Source organism: Salarias fasciatus, chromosome 15, assembly GCF_902148845.1.
Source record: "Salarias fasciatus chromosome 15, fSalaFa1.1, whole genome shotgun sequence".
Taxonomy (NCBI): Eukaryota; Metazoa; Chordata; class Actinopteri; order Blenniiformes; family Blenniidae; genus Salarias; species Salarias fasciatus.
The window spans coordinates 12226373-12241877 of NC_043759.1; the positions used below are offsets into that span (position 1 = coordinate 12226373).

At 41.2% G+C, this 15505-nt stretch overlaps 1 protein-coding gene and 1 long non-coding RNA gene across 2 annotated transcripts; both read right to left on the reverse strand.

The window, feature by feature from the left end:
• Positions 1-279: 279 nt before the first annotated feature.
• slc30a1a (solute carrier family 30 member 1a) lies at positions 280-6335 on the reverse strand. The gene is made up of 2 exons (XM_030110454.1): positions 5393-6335; positions 280-2370 (listed from the first exon to the last, which is right to left on the reverse strand). The coding sequence occupies exons 1-2, from the start codon at positions 5955-5957 to the stop codon at positions 1472-1474; spliced, it is 1464 nt and encodes a 487-aa protein (XP_029966314.1). The 5' UTR covers positions 5958-6335; the 3' UTR covers positions 280-1471.
• A 753-nt stretch (positions 6336-7088) lies between these two features.
• LOC115401905 (uncharacterized) lies at positions 7089-12605 on the reverse strand. Its single transcript, XR_003933033.1, has 4 exons — positions 12500-12605; positions 11033-11179; positions 10722-10862; positions 7089-10166 (listed from the first exon to the last, which is right to left on the reverse strand). It is a non-coding gene; the product is annotated as an uncharacterized LOC115401905 (long non-coding RNA).
• Positions 12606-15505: the final 2900 nt, after the last annotated feature.

The following is a 15505-nucleotide window of genomic DNA, read 5'->3' on the forward strand; positions in this document are numbered from 1 at the left end:
GGAAAAGTCGCACATTTTTTTCAAAGGCCACAATAAGGACTTGAATTCAGCGGACAGCCGGCCCGGTCGCCCGAAGCAGAGGACGGGCGAGCGATACGATGAGTCACTCCCTACGCAGTCGAGAGCAATAATGAGGAATACCAGCGGGCGCTGGTGCGCAGCAGCTAGAGCTCGTTGTGGAGCTGTAAAAAAATCCCAACACCAGGTCTTGGTTTGGTCATGCAAACGTAATAAAAGTCCCGGAAATATAAAAAAATTCTCTCAGCTTGGATTGTGACGAGGTGCCGAACACATTCATGAGGTTTTTTTTTGTTTTGTTTTTTTTTTTGTTTTTTTAACAACAACAACAAAAAGAAATCAAGAAATCGCCGTCGTTACGAGGCTTTCCAGATTTATACAGAAAATAGTGTTTCACTAAATGTATACAGTGCTCACATTTCCATAACAGAACCAACCCTCTGGCTTGCAAAGGCATCACATGTGTGACTTCTGAACATCGGATTAGGTGGCTGCGGTTCTGTTACGTGATCTCTATTGAAATTGGCGTCATACCACAGCAGGCTTTTTCCATTCAAAAAAGGCAAAGTGAGAGAGTTGTTGATACAAGCGTATCCAAATTGTGACTGCAAATGAAGCTAAGTCAAGGCCAGAGAAAAGTCCGGAAATTAAAAAGTATTATAAAAAAAAACCAAAAAAAAAAAACATCACATTTGTAAAACCTTTACTACAGCATAGATGCTCTGCCAAACGACAGAGGAAGAAGAAAAAAAATATTGTCATCCAAACTAAATATTATAAACAGCATCTTAAGAGAGAAATAGATCCTTTCTAATAACTTAAATACTTAAATTATTATGCCATACAATACTATTACACCTGGGACCGGAAGGTCAAAGCCTACGCAAATAATGAAAGGGCAGACTCATTGCCAAGAGGCCCACAGGTCAAACTAAATAACCTTTTGTGACTTGCATGTGTTGTGTGTGTGTGTGTGTGTGTGTGTCTGTCTGTCTGGGGTACAGGGCGTCTCCGATCCCTTCAGTCCCATAGCGAGAAGCTTTGGCACAGAAAACACCGCGGGACGAGATGACACATGACGACTAGGTGCTTTTGAGGGACACTCATGCAGGCCTCGCTCCAGTCCTGGAGGAGAGGAGGTCAGTGAACCCCGACATGCATCGCCGCCGTAGACAACAACAGGAGAGGACAACGAGCGGCAGAGGAGAGGCTGAAGATGCATACATGGAGGGGGAGGGAGAGATGGAGACAGGCTAAGGCTCGACTGCATGAAGATGAGGTGAGGATCTTTCAGCCGTGTGACAGAGAACGAAAAAGGCTGAAGGAGTTTTCTTTCCTCATCGGGGCAACGATGGCTCAAATTTATTACGTCTTACTGCAAAAGACTGTGACATATTTGCCCAGAGTGGTAGTTTTCCTGCTTCTCTTCAGAAATTCCTCCGCCCCTTCCATCTCACAGAGACGACTCCACCTCCCTGGTGATGGTAACCTCGGCCTCAGACCGAGGGCGCACCTGAACGGCCGCAACCTGATCTGGCGTCTCACTGATCACCTCAAGGGCCGGAGCGGCGGCCTTGCAGTCACTGACGGCCTTCTTGTCCGAGCCGGGTTTGTCCCCCGTGCCGCAGCACAGCTTCGGGGCACACTGAGTCCGGCAGGAGAGCTCGCACAGAGAGTCTCGAGACTCGGAGTTGAACGTGACGAACTCGGGCTGGATGGTGGTGGCGTGGATGCCCTCGTCGTGGAAGAAGTCTTTGATGCGCTTGGCCACCTCCATGTAGGACGTGGGGTCGTGGCATTTGATGTGCGCCGTGGCGATGATGCGGCTTCCGGCCAGCTGCCAGATGTGCAGCTCGTGAATGGCCAGGACGCCGTCCAGGCTCAGCAGCCGCTCGTTGAGCCGGTGCATGTTGACCTGCTTGGGCACGGTCTGCAGCAGGATGAGGGCCGACTCTTTGAGCAGCGGGTAGGTCGTATACAGCAGGATGGTCACCATGATGACGCAGAGCGTGGGGTCCAGGTAGAGGACCCAGCAGGGGCCGGCGGTCTTCACGGACGACACCGCGGGACCTTCCAGCAGGTCGATCAAGGTGTGGTTGACGTGCTGGTGGTCTGCGGCGTGGCTGTTGACACACGGGTTCACACACATCTCACCCTTTTTGCAGGGCTTCCACACGAAAGTAAATATGATGGCATTCACCACCACGATGACGGAGCCCAGGGCGTCGCCCATGACGTGCAGGAAGACGCCGCGCATGTTGAGCTGCGACGACGAAGTGTGGTTATGGTCCACCTCCTCAAAGTGGGTGTTCCCATTCATCTGTACCTCTGTGCTGTCTTTACAGCTGACCTCTGAGGATTACAAGAAAGAGAAAAAAGAACACACAAAGGTTAAATATTTAGATGGACTTCAGCCTTGAGCATTTAAAAAGAGATAAAAAGGCTTCTCCCAGTTTATTGTGCGTCTTGTCGTTTCTTCATGCTCGCCTAAAACATCAGGTTTATTTTTCTCAAGTCCAGTATCAATCATGAGGGGGAACAATGCACAAACACAGCTTTCCAAACTGTTTAATCACAGCAGTATGCAAAGGCTTTCTCACAGGTGCCACCTGTTGGTAAAATAACTGGAGAATTGCTGAGTCTACCAAAATTCCAAAATTAAATCCCATCCAGCCACAGTGATCAAGGGTATTTTCATGACACACAATAAATGTTATTACAGAGCAATAAAAAAAACAATCTACTGTAAGACTGTAAAGGTGGCTATGACTCATTCTAGCAATTGAGTCATGCTTCAGTCCAACTGTTATGGTGAGATCCCTCATCTTGCCATCACGTGTCAAAGGTCTTTAGGCCAGACACTGAACCCAGACTCCCTGCTCAGGGATTTGAGCACACTGCACGACAGCTGTGCGAGTGGCTGAATGCGAGTGATTGCAAGAAATGGAGAAAAAAAACTCTTTAAACAAACTGTGACAAGAAAAATATTTGGTTTGTTGTCTAACAAGAGAAGCATGTTTACCAGTTATTATCAGCAGCAAGTATTCAGCTTGTCGGTCTACAGAGGAGATATTCAAGAAACGTCTCAGAGATGTTTTCATACCAAATTGTAGAATCTATACTCATGAACCACATATTTAGACATGATGAGGGTTGGGAAAAAAATTACAATGCAACAATCCAAGCAAGAGCAACAAGAAAAAGCTAAAGGGGGTTTATTAAAAATGTATAAAAAAAAAATAGTTAGACCAACAGGTCGAACAGGTTTTCTGGGAGAATCCCGAGAAACAAAGTTTGTTAACACAAAACTGTAAGATGAGAAGCTGAGCAAATTAAGCTGCAAAAATGCATAAGTACCAAACGAGAGGACAGTAAGACAAGTCAAGAAAATACTATCAGTTGTAGGTAGAGAGTTGTGACTGAAGAAAACAATCATCTTCAACCTGAAATGTAAGAACTTACTGCTATAGGGTGGCACATGTCGAGAGTATTTCATTTTAATTTAATAGGTAAGTGACCAATAGCAAATTACATGCACTCAGTGAACCGCTCAGTCCTTTAATGTGACACATTTGAGCTTTTTTGCCAACAATGGTGCAGCTTAGGAGGAGTCTTTTGCCTTGTGACTGTTCTCAGAATGCTTGGGGCTAAGAATGGAAAAGAAGGCTAACAGACAGCTAAGTATGATTAAAAAAAAAAAAAAAAAAAAAGTCCCAGCACGTAGGATGATAAATGCAACAAAGCATTGCATAGTAATTCCCATTAGGCAAATTCAATTAGTAATTGCAGGTAATGCAGCAGCACACACACACTGCTGGGAGAATTGCACCTGAACAACGGTACACCCTCGGTTCCATCCAGGATACCGTCGGGTCATTCATCAACAGCTAATGGTGTGTCTGGGGCTGTCGACTCCACGGCTACGCTGATGTATGACCCAGTAAGAGCAATAAGCGCATGGTGGAGGAGGGCCTACAGTCTCCATTTATTGTAACTGGCAGGGCCTAACATTGTGGGGGAGAAAGGGTCCTCAACGTGGGCTTAACCCTTCGAGCAGGGGGCGAGTGAACAGACTGACCAGGGGTGAACAAATAGATGGAGTATTTTTGTTTAGGATGTCAGTGACGTCAGATATCAATTTCTTGATCGGAAAGGCTTCACTGACAGCAGAAAGAGCAATTTGTGCACATGTGTATATCTGTAGTAACAGAACACCACAGCATAGCTGAAACATAACAATCAGGTTACATTCTACAAACTGTGTCTACCGGTACAATGCATGTGATTAGAAAGTAACAGGAGAGCAGTGAAACTGAGTCACAAGACTTGGTAATTTTAATGTAACTTGAGTCAGAAGGAAGTTTTCACGCATCTTGACTTGTAAGTTAGCTGATTGCTGCTCTGAAACTTGACACTTGAATTGATTATATCACTCCATCCACGTTTCCATGGACAGAATGACCTAACAAATAAGTGATAGCAATCAAATTTGTTTAAATCCCATAGCTGTCCAGGACACAATACACTTTAGTCACTGAGGCAGTCTTCAGGGAGCTCAAGACATACAAATGTACTGTTATGTAATCTGTACCACTAGCAATGAAGGTAAAGTCTAGCACGTGCTATACAGTGGGGAACAATGAAGGTGAAATTGTAGGGAGTGAACACTTCACAATAGTATATGCTGCAGTTTCAGATCTGAAGTCTGGACAACACAGAAAGAAACTCTGATAATATCTGGGCCACACTTATTCACTAAAAAGTTATAATCCATGTCAACTAATCGGTGTTTCTTGTACCAATCCAGATTAGAAGCCCAGTGAGAAAATCTAGTATTTAAAGCCATCTTAGATTTACATGAGAAGGCCAGAATATTAGAAATCGTAATAAAATACGATTAACAAGTGGAGATTAACAAAGCTGCAAACTACAGTCTCAAAAATAAACATTTAGTCAAATCAAAGCCTTTTTGATAATCTCAAACAAAACCGAGCACTAAAGGCTTTATGCATGCTGCCATTGACACCATGTACATACGTAAAGATGCATAAATGGATGGATGTAAACTGGGTTTACACTAATGACATTTTTTACACCTACATTCATTCAGTTTTTTTTTTTTGGGGGGGGGGGCAAATAACGTACAGTTTTATAAATGAAAACATGAATCACTGTGAGCGGTTATAGACTTACGTTGACAGAATAATAAAAAAAGCCTGCTAAGAACAGTGAATGATCGGTGAAACTTAAAATAAACGTGGTGACGTCTCCCCTTAAAAAAAACAAATAAACAAACAAAAACAACTGAACAAATTTAAGGACGGGGAACAAAAGAACCATCTACCCTGATAATTCTTGAACTTTCCATACTCACCATTTCTCGGTCTTCCATCACCCGGGCTGTTGTGATTTCCCACCAAGTTGTTGGTCTCCTCTCCTGATGAACCATTCCCAGCCTTCAGGCTTTTTCCTCTCTTGTTCTTATTCCCGTGGGAGTGCCCACCGTGGGAGTGCCCGTGGCCTCCGCCGGCGTGTCCGTGAAACAAACAGAGCCCGAGCAGGTTGATCAGGAGCCCCGCGGCGCCGACCCCCGCCACAAACTCCGGGCTTTCGATCACGTGCGGCTCGGTGAATCGCTCGATCGCCTCCAGCACGATGGTGAAGCACAGCGCCGTGAGGAAGACGGCGTTGACCAGAGCCCCCATCACCTCCGCCCGGATCCACCCAAACGTGTTTTTGTTGGTGGCGTGGGTTTTCTCGGCGAAGCGCACGGCCACGAGAGCCACGACCAGCGCGATGACGTCCGACAGCATATGAAAAGAGTCCGACAGCATTGACAGAGAGGCGGTCATCCGACTGACAACCACCTCCACAATAAAAAAACCGAAAGTCAATGAGAGCATACACAGCAGCCGAGCGCGGTTCGGTTCACAAGCCATTTTCGGTCCTCGTAGCCGATTCAAGTTTTCAGTTGACGTTCAGAAACGCGTCTTCTTGTGAAATCTTGGGTTGGACTCCGAGCTAACGATAAGCTAGCTGGCTTCCTGAGACAATGCGATCAACGAAGGCGCTCTCACACTCTCCGGTTATCCGGCGATAGCAGCATCACTCGCGGTCAGCCAAAAACGTCAATGGCGGAATTAATCTCAGATATTATATCTTAACAGCCAGACTAAAATACTGAAGTCAATGGCAGCTTCACCTCGATGAGTCTGCCGACGAGCTCTGGTTTGCAGACGGTTGAAACTTTGCACCCGAGCCGGTAAACTTTCCACACGGAACCCCAGCACGATAGGTATACGCCCAGGACAAATCCTATTGGTTGACGGGCTACGGGGTGATTTTTGATTGGTCAAATTTTGCAAGCCGAGCAGGGGGTGGGGCATGCCCCATCAGACAACAACGGTTGCTACGTACGCTGGGAAACTGTAATCTTGCGATGAGAGCTTGATTTATTCACCTCGTGCTACCGATATTGTTTCAAGATGTAGCCCAAAGATGGTCCTGCCATTCCTTAACGTTTTGATGATGTAATAAACATGAAATGAGAACAACAAAAGGAAAACCTAATTTGTCAGACTGCATAAAACTACAGTGAAATATGCTTGGTAAAAGTGCACATGTGAGAAGGAGATACTGAATTTTTATTTTCTTTAAAATATTGAATATGAATAAATAAAGCTGAATTGAATTGAACTGAATTGAATTGAATTGAATAGTTATTCTCTTGGCTTACATTTGCTATTTCTGTTTCAATTTATTTAAGATCTTTATAGCTTTTTACTGGGTACTGTTTCATTACAGTTAATCACCGTTTTAATTGTTGTATTTACACTAGTTAACTTTAGATACATGCACAATAAAAAAGGATATAAAACTTTATTTTCTCTCCATTTTCTCCATTGATGAATTAATCAGGCTAATGTTTGTCGTCATTGTTGATTTATTCAAATATATGTTCTCAATTAGATAAGGAGGACAAAGGTCAACTAAAATAAAAAAAAATGCATAACATTCTAAAATAAGTTTTTCCTAAACACCCTGGTACAAAACATGTTTTCATATTTAAATTATTCAAAATCATGAGAAATGTTAAACACTTGAAATCTTGAATGTTATAGGTGCATATTTCCAGAAACAAGTAAACCTTTTAAAAAATGTACCACTTTTTAAAGCATAGTGTAAAGTTTAGATGGTGAACAATATAGTTTAATACTAAAAGTGGTTGAATTGTTAAGACAGTGACATCTGATGGTCAAACATTGGAAATACTTTACCACCAGGTCATGAAACTCTTTATAATTTCATGTAACATGAAGCATTAATGAACATATTACACCATGAAAGCCAATTACTTTATTTTTATTTATTATTTTCCAAATTTGTCCTCATTGTTGGGACTAACATCAACGTGACAGCTCATATTCATATTCACACTGACAACTATGATAATAACCTCATCACATCAGCCATTGGAACAGTAAATGACCACGATACTTAAAAAAAGAAATTCAATGATAACTGAGAACGTAGTTTATAAACAGCACAATGTCAAGAGTTTACATTTTACAGGATGAAACTGTATCTTTATGTACTGCCTTTTCAATTCAAGACTTTTTTTTTGAACACAGAATATTGCATTCAAGAAAGTGTGGCATGAAAATAATTTGAAACAAATGGACATGAATGTTGTGGTCTATTAGTGAAGGTGCTTAGTTTTGTGTACATAATAAAACACAGTTTGGTAACCCAATAGAAAAAAGAAAAAAAATGTAATTCCAAAACTGCAATGGCAAAAATCCAACAGGTAATTAATGTTATAAGCAATACTTTCTCTTGGGGGGCATAATGTGCATCAAAATAAATGTGAAACATTCAGGAAAAATAAAACACTCGTGAGAACTGATGAAAGTAAAGTTGTTATAGTTTTTTCAGGGGATTGCAACAGCATCAGATAAGGTACCAGTGACCCTTCTAATCTAAAGTCATGTTGTTGTGAAAGATGGAGCACATGGTTGGAAATTCCTTGTTGAAATATGCAACGCCAGCCCTAAAAGAACTGGATGTAAGCATTTGTTACTTTAAAAGATTCAATGCACCTTTCACCACTTCAGTCTTCCTGAGGCCATGCACTAATAAAATATCAAGGACATATCAAACCATGACTGTTCCTAACACAGTGGAACCTGTCTGAACATCAACAGCAACCAGTTTTCACTGTCTGTTCACTTGTGCAGCAATTTCTCCTGTTTCTTTGATATTTTGTCCTGTAGTCTTTTGGTTTTTCTACAGTTTTCAGATACAGTTTGTTGCAAACTATGGAAATGCTGTACAAATGTGAGCGGTTGTGCCCATCTGGCATGCTCCTTTTATACCCAGTCATACTAATGATCTGTTGTTAATCAACCTCATTAGTTGTAAAGTGCTCATTCTGTTGTATTTGATTTATGCATATTACATTTCCAGCCTTTTGTTCCGCTGTTGGAACGATTTTTAGATGTGTTACAACTGATTAATTTTTTCCACAATAAATAACAACGTCGTAGTTTCAACATCTCACATGTTCTTTTTAGGAAATAAAATTAAGGGCTCATCATTGCGTTGCACTGAAATTGAGGTTGTATAACTGCTAAAGCAGAGCTTGCATATTTCCTGTTTTAGCCCTTTGGAATCCTCAGCCATTCGCAGAGATTTCACCAGCAGAGTTACACAATAACCAGAGGTGTGAAACAGTGACAAACCAGTGATTGATGATTTCAGAGCTATTTTCCAAAATCCCTGCAGCTAGGATCATGTTTCCAAAGGAGCACTGTCAATTCAGTGAACCATGTTGTCCGTACAGAAATGTTCAGGAATGAGCATAGCTGTCATATGATTCAAATATTAAACAGAGGCCAACAGTATAAATAAAGTGGACAAACATTCAAAAAACGCTGTCTGAAAGCTTTTGAACCTCAAGGATGCTAAAGCAGACCACATCTAAAAACCACTAGAATATATTTGCAAGACATTCTTTGATTCAGTGAAGAAAAAGACTTGATTTTTTTTGGTTACATTTAGTCAAATATGACAGACAGACATCAAGATCTTGCATGGTCTGCCTGTGCATGTGGGGGTTTTCTCCAACAGTACAAAGACTTACTTGTTTGGTTAATTGTTTACTCAGGACTGCCTGCTGCTGTGAGTGTGTCTCTCTGTGCACATAGATGAGTACAGCAGTGTATTGGTTTGCAATGTCCCTTACAGCTACAGGCTTACTTGTTCAAACCTGCCATTCCGCACAAGTATTTTTCTCAGATGGTCTTTCTCCCAAAACCGTGAAAGGGTCCAAAGAACGTCCCCGTTTTTGTACTGCCTTTAAGTAAACCAGGGGTGTCTCCAGCAGAAGTTAAATAAAACTGGTAGAAATGATCGATGGCTATCTAGCAATCTCTACAGATCCAACAAAAGATGATATTATTAAATATAAACTTTACACTAAAACTAAACTAACACTTTGAAATTTTCATTATTTGTGGTTAGCTTTTTTTTTTTTTTTTTTTGCTGCTCCAGTACATGAGTTAGACATCCCTGACACTGATCCATCTCTTCTAATCTGACATATGAAATGTTTTCTCCCTTCAACACTGGATTGTGGTTTCAGAGTGTTTCATCTACAATGCTCATTAGAAACATTGTGGTCAATTCTGTCTGCACCACAGTGGTTCACTGGCATTATAAGATATAGTAAACACTACAGACAGGCTGTAGTGTGGCTGAAAAAAACAAAACAAAAAAGCAAAACAAAACCTACCACAGCCTTTAGAAAATTAGTTGATTGATACTGGTGCATATTTCCTTTGAAAATGCAGAAAACCAATTTGCAGATAGTCTGTGACTATCTAGTGGGTTTTAAATGCACCAGGAAACAAACAAACAAACAAACAAACAAAACCAACAAAGTTATTCAAGAAAAAAGATTCAGCCAAAAATTGATTTCATCCATCTGCAGAGGTCAGAGGTCAGACAGGAAGTGGATTCCTTTCCCTCCTTTGTCATTTTCACATCACTCCCATCTTTGTATCTCCTTCACACAGATGAACAGAAGCTGCTGAGGAAAAGTCAGCCTGGTCTCTCTTATGTTATTGTTCTTTAAGGAGAAAAAAAATCTGGAGACCAAACAAAAGAGAATACAGTTAATCGCTAACAATACACAGGATTCGTAGTTTAAGCAGTTCTATTTTAAAATTTTCCATTTTTGAATGTATGCTTTCAATGTGTGTCTTTTCTTCTACAACAGATCTGGATCTCAATTTCTTAGGGTATTCACCAATATTCTTTTAACATGTCTATTTTGGTGGATTTTACTACAACGAAAGTGCTTGAATATAAATAAAAAAGCAGCAATAAGTATAATTTCTATCCTGTCTGTTCATGCATGATCAGCCAAAACCTATTTGAATAACACCTTTCATGCCTGCAAAAAGTCAAACTGATTGAAAGTAAGTTAGTAAAAAAGATAATAATTCATAACATACTCATAAAAATTGGAATTAGAACTCTAGAACAAACACAAGTAAAGCCATAACACTGTATTTGGTGGAAACATTCCTTAAACACTTAATTTCTCTTTTAATATTTTCTGTATGAAGCCATCCAGGCTTTTCATCTTCTTTAACCATTTCATGAGTTTAACCAGTCAGGCCAACATGAAGTCATCTCACCAGAGCAGATATCACTGAGTTCACTGATTTCTTCTTGAACTCTGAGGAGGAGGATGTCCTGTAAGATTTCCTGCTGCTGATCCTCATCATCCACACCAAGAGACTCCAGGTGATGAGCTTTCAATCTCAACAATGCACGGCCTGAAATTTCACGGCCAAAATGTGGTATAAAATGGGACAATTAAAACCTTTTTGTTTACTATATCAAGCACTTAAAACTCAAAACTTAATATCTCAATTTTGCTTAGTTTCTCATCTAACAATTGTAATAATAGAGTAAATGAAGTAAATATTTAAAGCTTAAGTTGTACCTGAGATAGCGTGCTTGATTATGGCTTTTTGGAGCAGGTTCATGTGATCAGGGAATTGCTCCTGAGCCCAACCCAACACTTCTTCCACAGACCATGAAGAGGTTCGCTTTTCCACGTCCATGTCGCTGCAGCCACTGACGCAACTCTCTAAACAGAGGGAAAAAAAAACACACACACAATTTACATTTTGTTATTGTACATTCTACAAGGGAAAGTGTAGTGTTTCCAAGTTACAGTCGACATTCATGTCAGTTCAGATTCCCATCATGTCAAAATGACTGTCAAGGAAATATTGCATGTGTGACATTACTATTGTATTAAAAAAAGGTTCCCCATATTTGATCAATTTACCACTGGACTGACATCTGAGTCGGCTGTATCCAGGTCTCCTCTATAAATGATGAGTAAATTACAATGTTCTTTTGTCATGAAGTGTCAATATTAAGCTACAACTCAAATGTCCCAAGACTTAATTCTACCCCTTTTGTGCTTGCTTGCAGAAGAACACTCCTTCTTCAAATTATTAAAAGAACAAATCTGTACCGGACAACCTTTCCTCTGGCCCAGTTCACAGAGATGTAAGCCTTCTAATCTGCTGCAGTTTTTCTGTTGCAACACAGGTACATTCCCAATTTCGGGTCATGACCTCCTAAACCAAAAGCTTCCAAAAGGGGGTCCGCGACCCCTAGGGGCTCTGCGGGGGTACTGCAGCAGGAAGTGACATTTTTGGCTTTTTACACCCATTTTCTATTTCCCCACAAATTTACATGTATTCAAATACACGTGAACAGAAATCAGTCACATTTTTGGAAATGGATAAATGGTATTGTATAAAGTTATCTTTCGATTATTCATTATAGGCAGTGGCTCAGCTGGTAGAGTGGTCATCCTTTGATTGGAAGGTTATAGGTTTGACATGTGGAAGTGTCCTTGAGCAAGGCACTGAAACTCAATTAGGCAGCAGCCTCCATTGGTGTATGAATGTGATTAAACATGCAGTGCTTCAAGGGCTGCTCAAGTAGTGGAAAAGAGCTAAGTAAGTGATATCCAATTACAAATATGCACATATCTGAAAACACAAAAACCTGAATTATGTAGTCTAATATTCTATTAGTCTTTCATTCTATTCTAATCAAGCTACATAACTCACTTCTCATCAAGTCACAGTAACCTTTCACTAAGAATGTGTTGTGTTTGTAAGAACGGACAATTTCTCTAGAAACTTACAGATTCTATTTGCAACGCAGTGATCAGGTGTGTAGAAACAGTGAGGTTACAAAGGTATAATAAACCTTGGGTTTGTTTTACAGCGACATAACAGGTCAGAATGTTTTTGAAGTGAGTTTCAGTGTGTTATATTGTGAGGAAGGCACCGCCCGCTCAGGAGAGGACACATCAGAAACAGGCAGCGCAACATAGAAACGCACGAATCTTCACGGATTTTACTGAACAAGAAAATGTATTTACCACCAGACAGTTTCCGTCGCGACAGTCCACAGTTTCGAGGATTTAGGAGTGTTCCTGGTTCGTACCTGTCCACCGGAGAGCTGCTGCTGTGCCAGGTATGTTCTCAGAACAGGCTCCGCCCACCTGGCCGCTCCTGCGTGTGATGCCTTCACGTGCACTCAAACTTTTTTGTCAATTTTTAAAGTTCTCAGGGCTGTGAATATAGAACATCCAAAATACTGCAGGGTTTTCTGAAATTTCTAAAAAAATATATACAATAATCATTTATCACGAGTGAATTAATTATGAACTCTTGTAAAATAGCATTTAATTAGCAATAGATACATTAAATTTGCCGTATTAGATTATTAGAATTAGATCAGACTTACGCAGTGTGCGTCATAGCTGTGTGCAGCAGGGGGCGCTGCTGTGCCGCAGGTGAGGCGGTGGTCCCTGTCCTCCTCACCTCTCGTGCACCAGCTGCTTGGCACCACGCGGAAACCTCAGCTGGAGTGTTGTGGTGGTCACATGACGATGTTGTGGATTCTTTACTCCAAATGTGTGTGAGGGTGTCCTCCTCCACTCCAGAGCCTCTGCAGGGCTGACGGACACCGTGCACCGTGCTGGGTTTGTCTTACCGTCTTATCTTTCATGCAACTTACAGTGACAATTTGAGGGACTGAAAGAAGAAGTTGCAGCGTGAAGACGTGAAACTTTCTGAGGGAAATAATGAGAAACGCGGAGCTGTGATTTTTATTTTATTTTTTTTTTTGTAAATCTCCAGTTGACAATCGACAAGGTGAGTTTTTAGCCTTTGATTTGACCTCAGATTGGAGGTTTGCATGGTTCAATGTCTTGAAATAATCTTTATTATTATCGTTTTTTTCAATTGCATTGCCTAAAATTGCAACAGTGTGTCACCTATTGGCCATTAAAATGTTATATACAAGTTACATTTTCATCAGTCCTGCAAAGTTTAAAACAAAGTGAAGTGCATGCACCTATTATAACTAACTCTTGATTGAGTGATTCGTCTACTTTTGTGCTGAATGTTTAACAGGTTAATTTTGTTTTGTGACCATCTGAGAAAGTTCTGCAAAAATGATGATCATCCAGTGCGGTAAACCTGTTAACAACACTGCAAATAGGCTTAATGGCGAGTTTACCAGCTGATTTACTGCGTGTTATTTAAAGCAGCAGTGTGCCACAATGGGCAGGAAATGCACATTTAATGGAACTCATCCGCTGAAAATTAATGCTTTGTGTTTCAGCGGCCATGGGTAAGTTATCTCTGCCAAATATAAAATGGGTTAATGTGGATCTGTGTGCACATGGATGAGTGACCACCATGGGATCTTTGCGTAGTCTGTGTAGGTGATGCTTCACAGTGTTCTCAGCCTTGTGTGTGTGTGTGTGTGTGTGTGTGTGTGTGTGTGTGTGTGTGTGTGTGTGTGTTATTATGAATCCTGAAATAAACACACCCTCTCCAGTTTTTTTTGGTTTGAACATTGTTTATTTGGTGTGAGTATATTTGGTCCAGGAGTAAAGTGACACTGTACCTTTTGACACTTGTACTGTAACTGCATGATTTAACACTATCTAATGTGCTGTTACAATCAGCAGGGACCACACACACTCAGGTCCCCCCCCTGAGTTCTTGGACAAGCCTGATGCTCCACTGGGGGGTCGGGGGAAAATCTCGTGACGCTTGACAAGATAATTCTTTGAGAGAGCTGAGAGGAGTTATTCTGCTCAATTCAGTGAATCTCTTTCTCCCACTATTTCTGCTAATCCACTGAACCACTGGTTACCAACATGGGCCCCTTGGGAGGGGGAGGAGGGCTGTCAGAATGAGTTTTGCACATGCCAAAGCAAATAATATGACACTTTCAGTGAATTAGAACAGACCTGGGAATCTGGCTGTTGCTTTTTATCTTGAGAACTTCTCCTTTTGTGAGATGGTGAGAAGTGGGCATGTCCCCCAGCGTTTAGCTTCACGATGATGTTTTGGCAAATCAGAAATGAAAGAGGGGGCCTCAGTCTTTTTTTCAGAGGTAATCTGGATTGTTCCCTGGAAAAAAAAAGCTGGATGCCACTGCACCACTGAGCATACTTATGACAAGTTTAACTGAACTCATGTACTTCTCTGGATAAAGTGGCAGGGGATGCTGGAGCCCACCAAAGACATGGGCATGCAAGAGACAGGCTTCCAGTCCATCACTGATCTGATATTTACAACATGGCCAATTTAAACTTTCTATTTAAGTCTAAAGCGTCTCATTTGATTGTAGCGGGAGGTAAGACTCCATCCAGACGCAGGGAGAACCTGCAAACTCCAAACAAAATGCCTCTGATGTATTTTCAATTAGGATGACAGGGATGACCCCTGACCTCAGTGCAGGGCTTCTGAATTCATCAACAAGTTTTATATTTGATCCAAATCATGTTGATGAAAAAAACTGACTGTAACATCTGGTGTGAAATTTCTTCAAAACACAGAGCTAGTATATAAATGCAAATGACTGATCGATCAATGAAAAATCATAATCTCTGCATCTCTTGACATTGACTTCAGTACATTCTGACCGAATAGAGGTACTACTGTCATTAAACTGAAATGCTTTCCTGACAGATCTGTGACAAAGAAGCTTTCAAATGTCTGTATTCGTCTTTACTGAGCACGGTGAAGCGTTTATTAGTGATGGGTGAGATCTTGCTACCATTGACACATTTTCAGTTTTTCTGCATGCCGGTCCACCTGGAATGTTTCCTGCAATAATAAGACTTCAAGCGAAGATGAAGATATAGTTGCAAGTCACAGTTACTGTTGTACCGCTGGCTGAAGTTATTGAGAAAAAGCTGCCGACCGCTTTGCTTTTCCCACCCGCCTACGTTCGCAACGACAAGCCAATTTAGTGATGAGTGACTATTAGATCCCATCAAACACACTGTAATTAGAAGATAACTCACTCCGTACACACATAAACACACACACGCACCAAACCTAGCGCAGAGGTGTGGAGTGTT

Coding starts and splice junctions, on each gene's coding strand:
- slc30a1a (XM_030110454.1), bottom strand. CDS start 5,957: ATGGCTTGTGAACCGAACCGCGCTCGGCTGCTGTGTATGCTCTCATTG. Junction 2,371..5,392: donor TGATGGAAGACCGAGAAATG/GTGAGTATGGAA, acceptor TGTAATCCTCAG/AGGTCAGCTGTAAAGACAGC.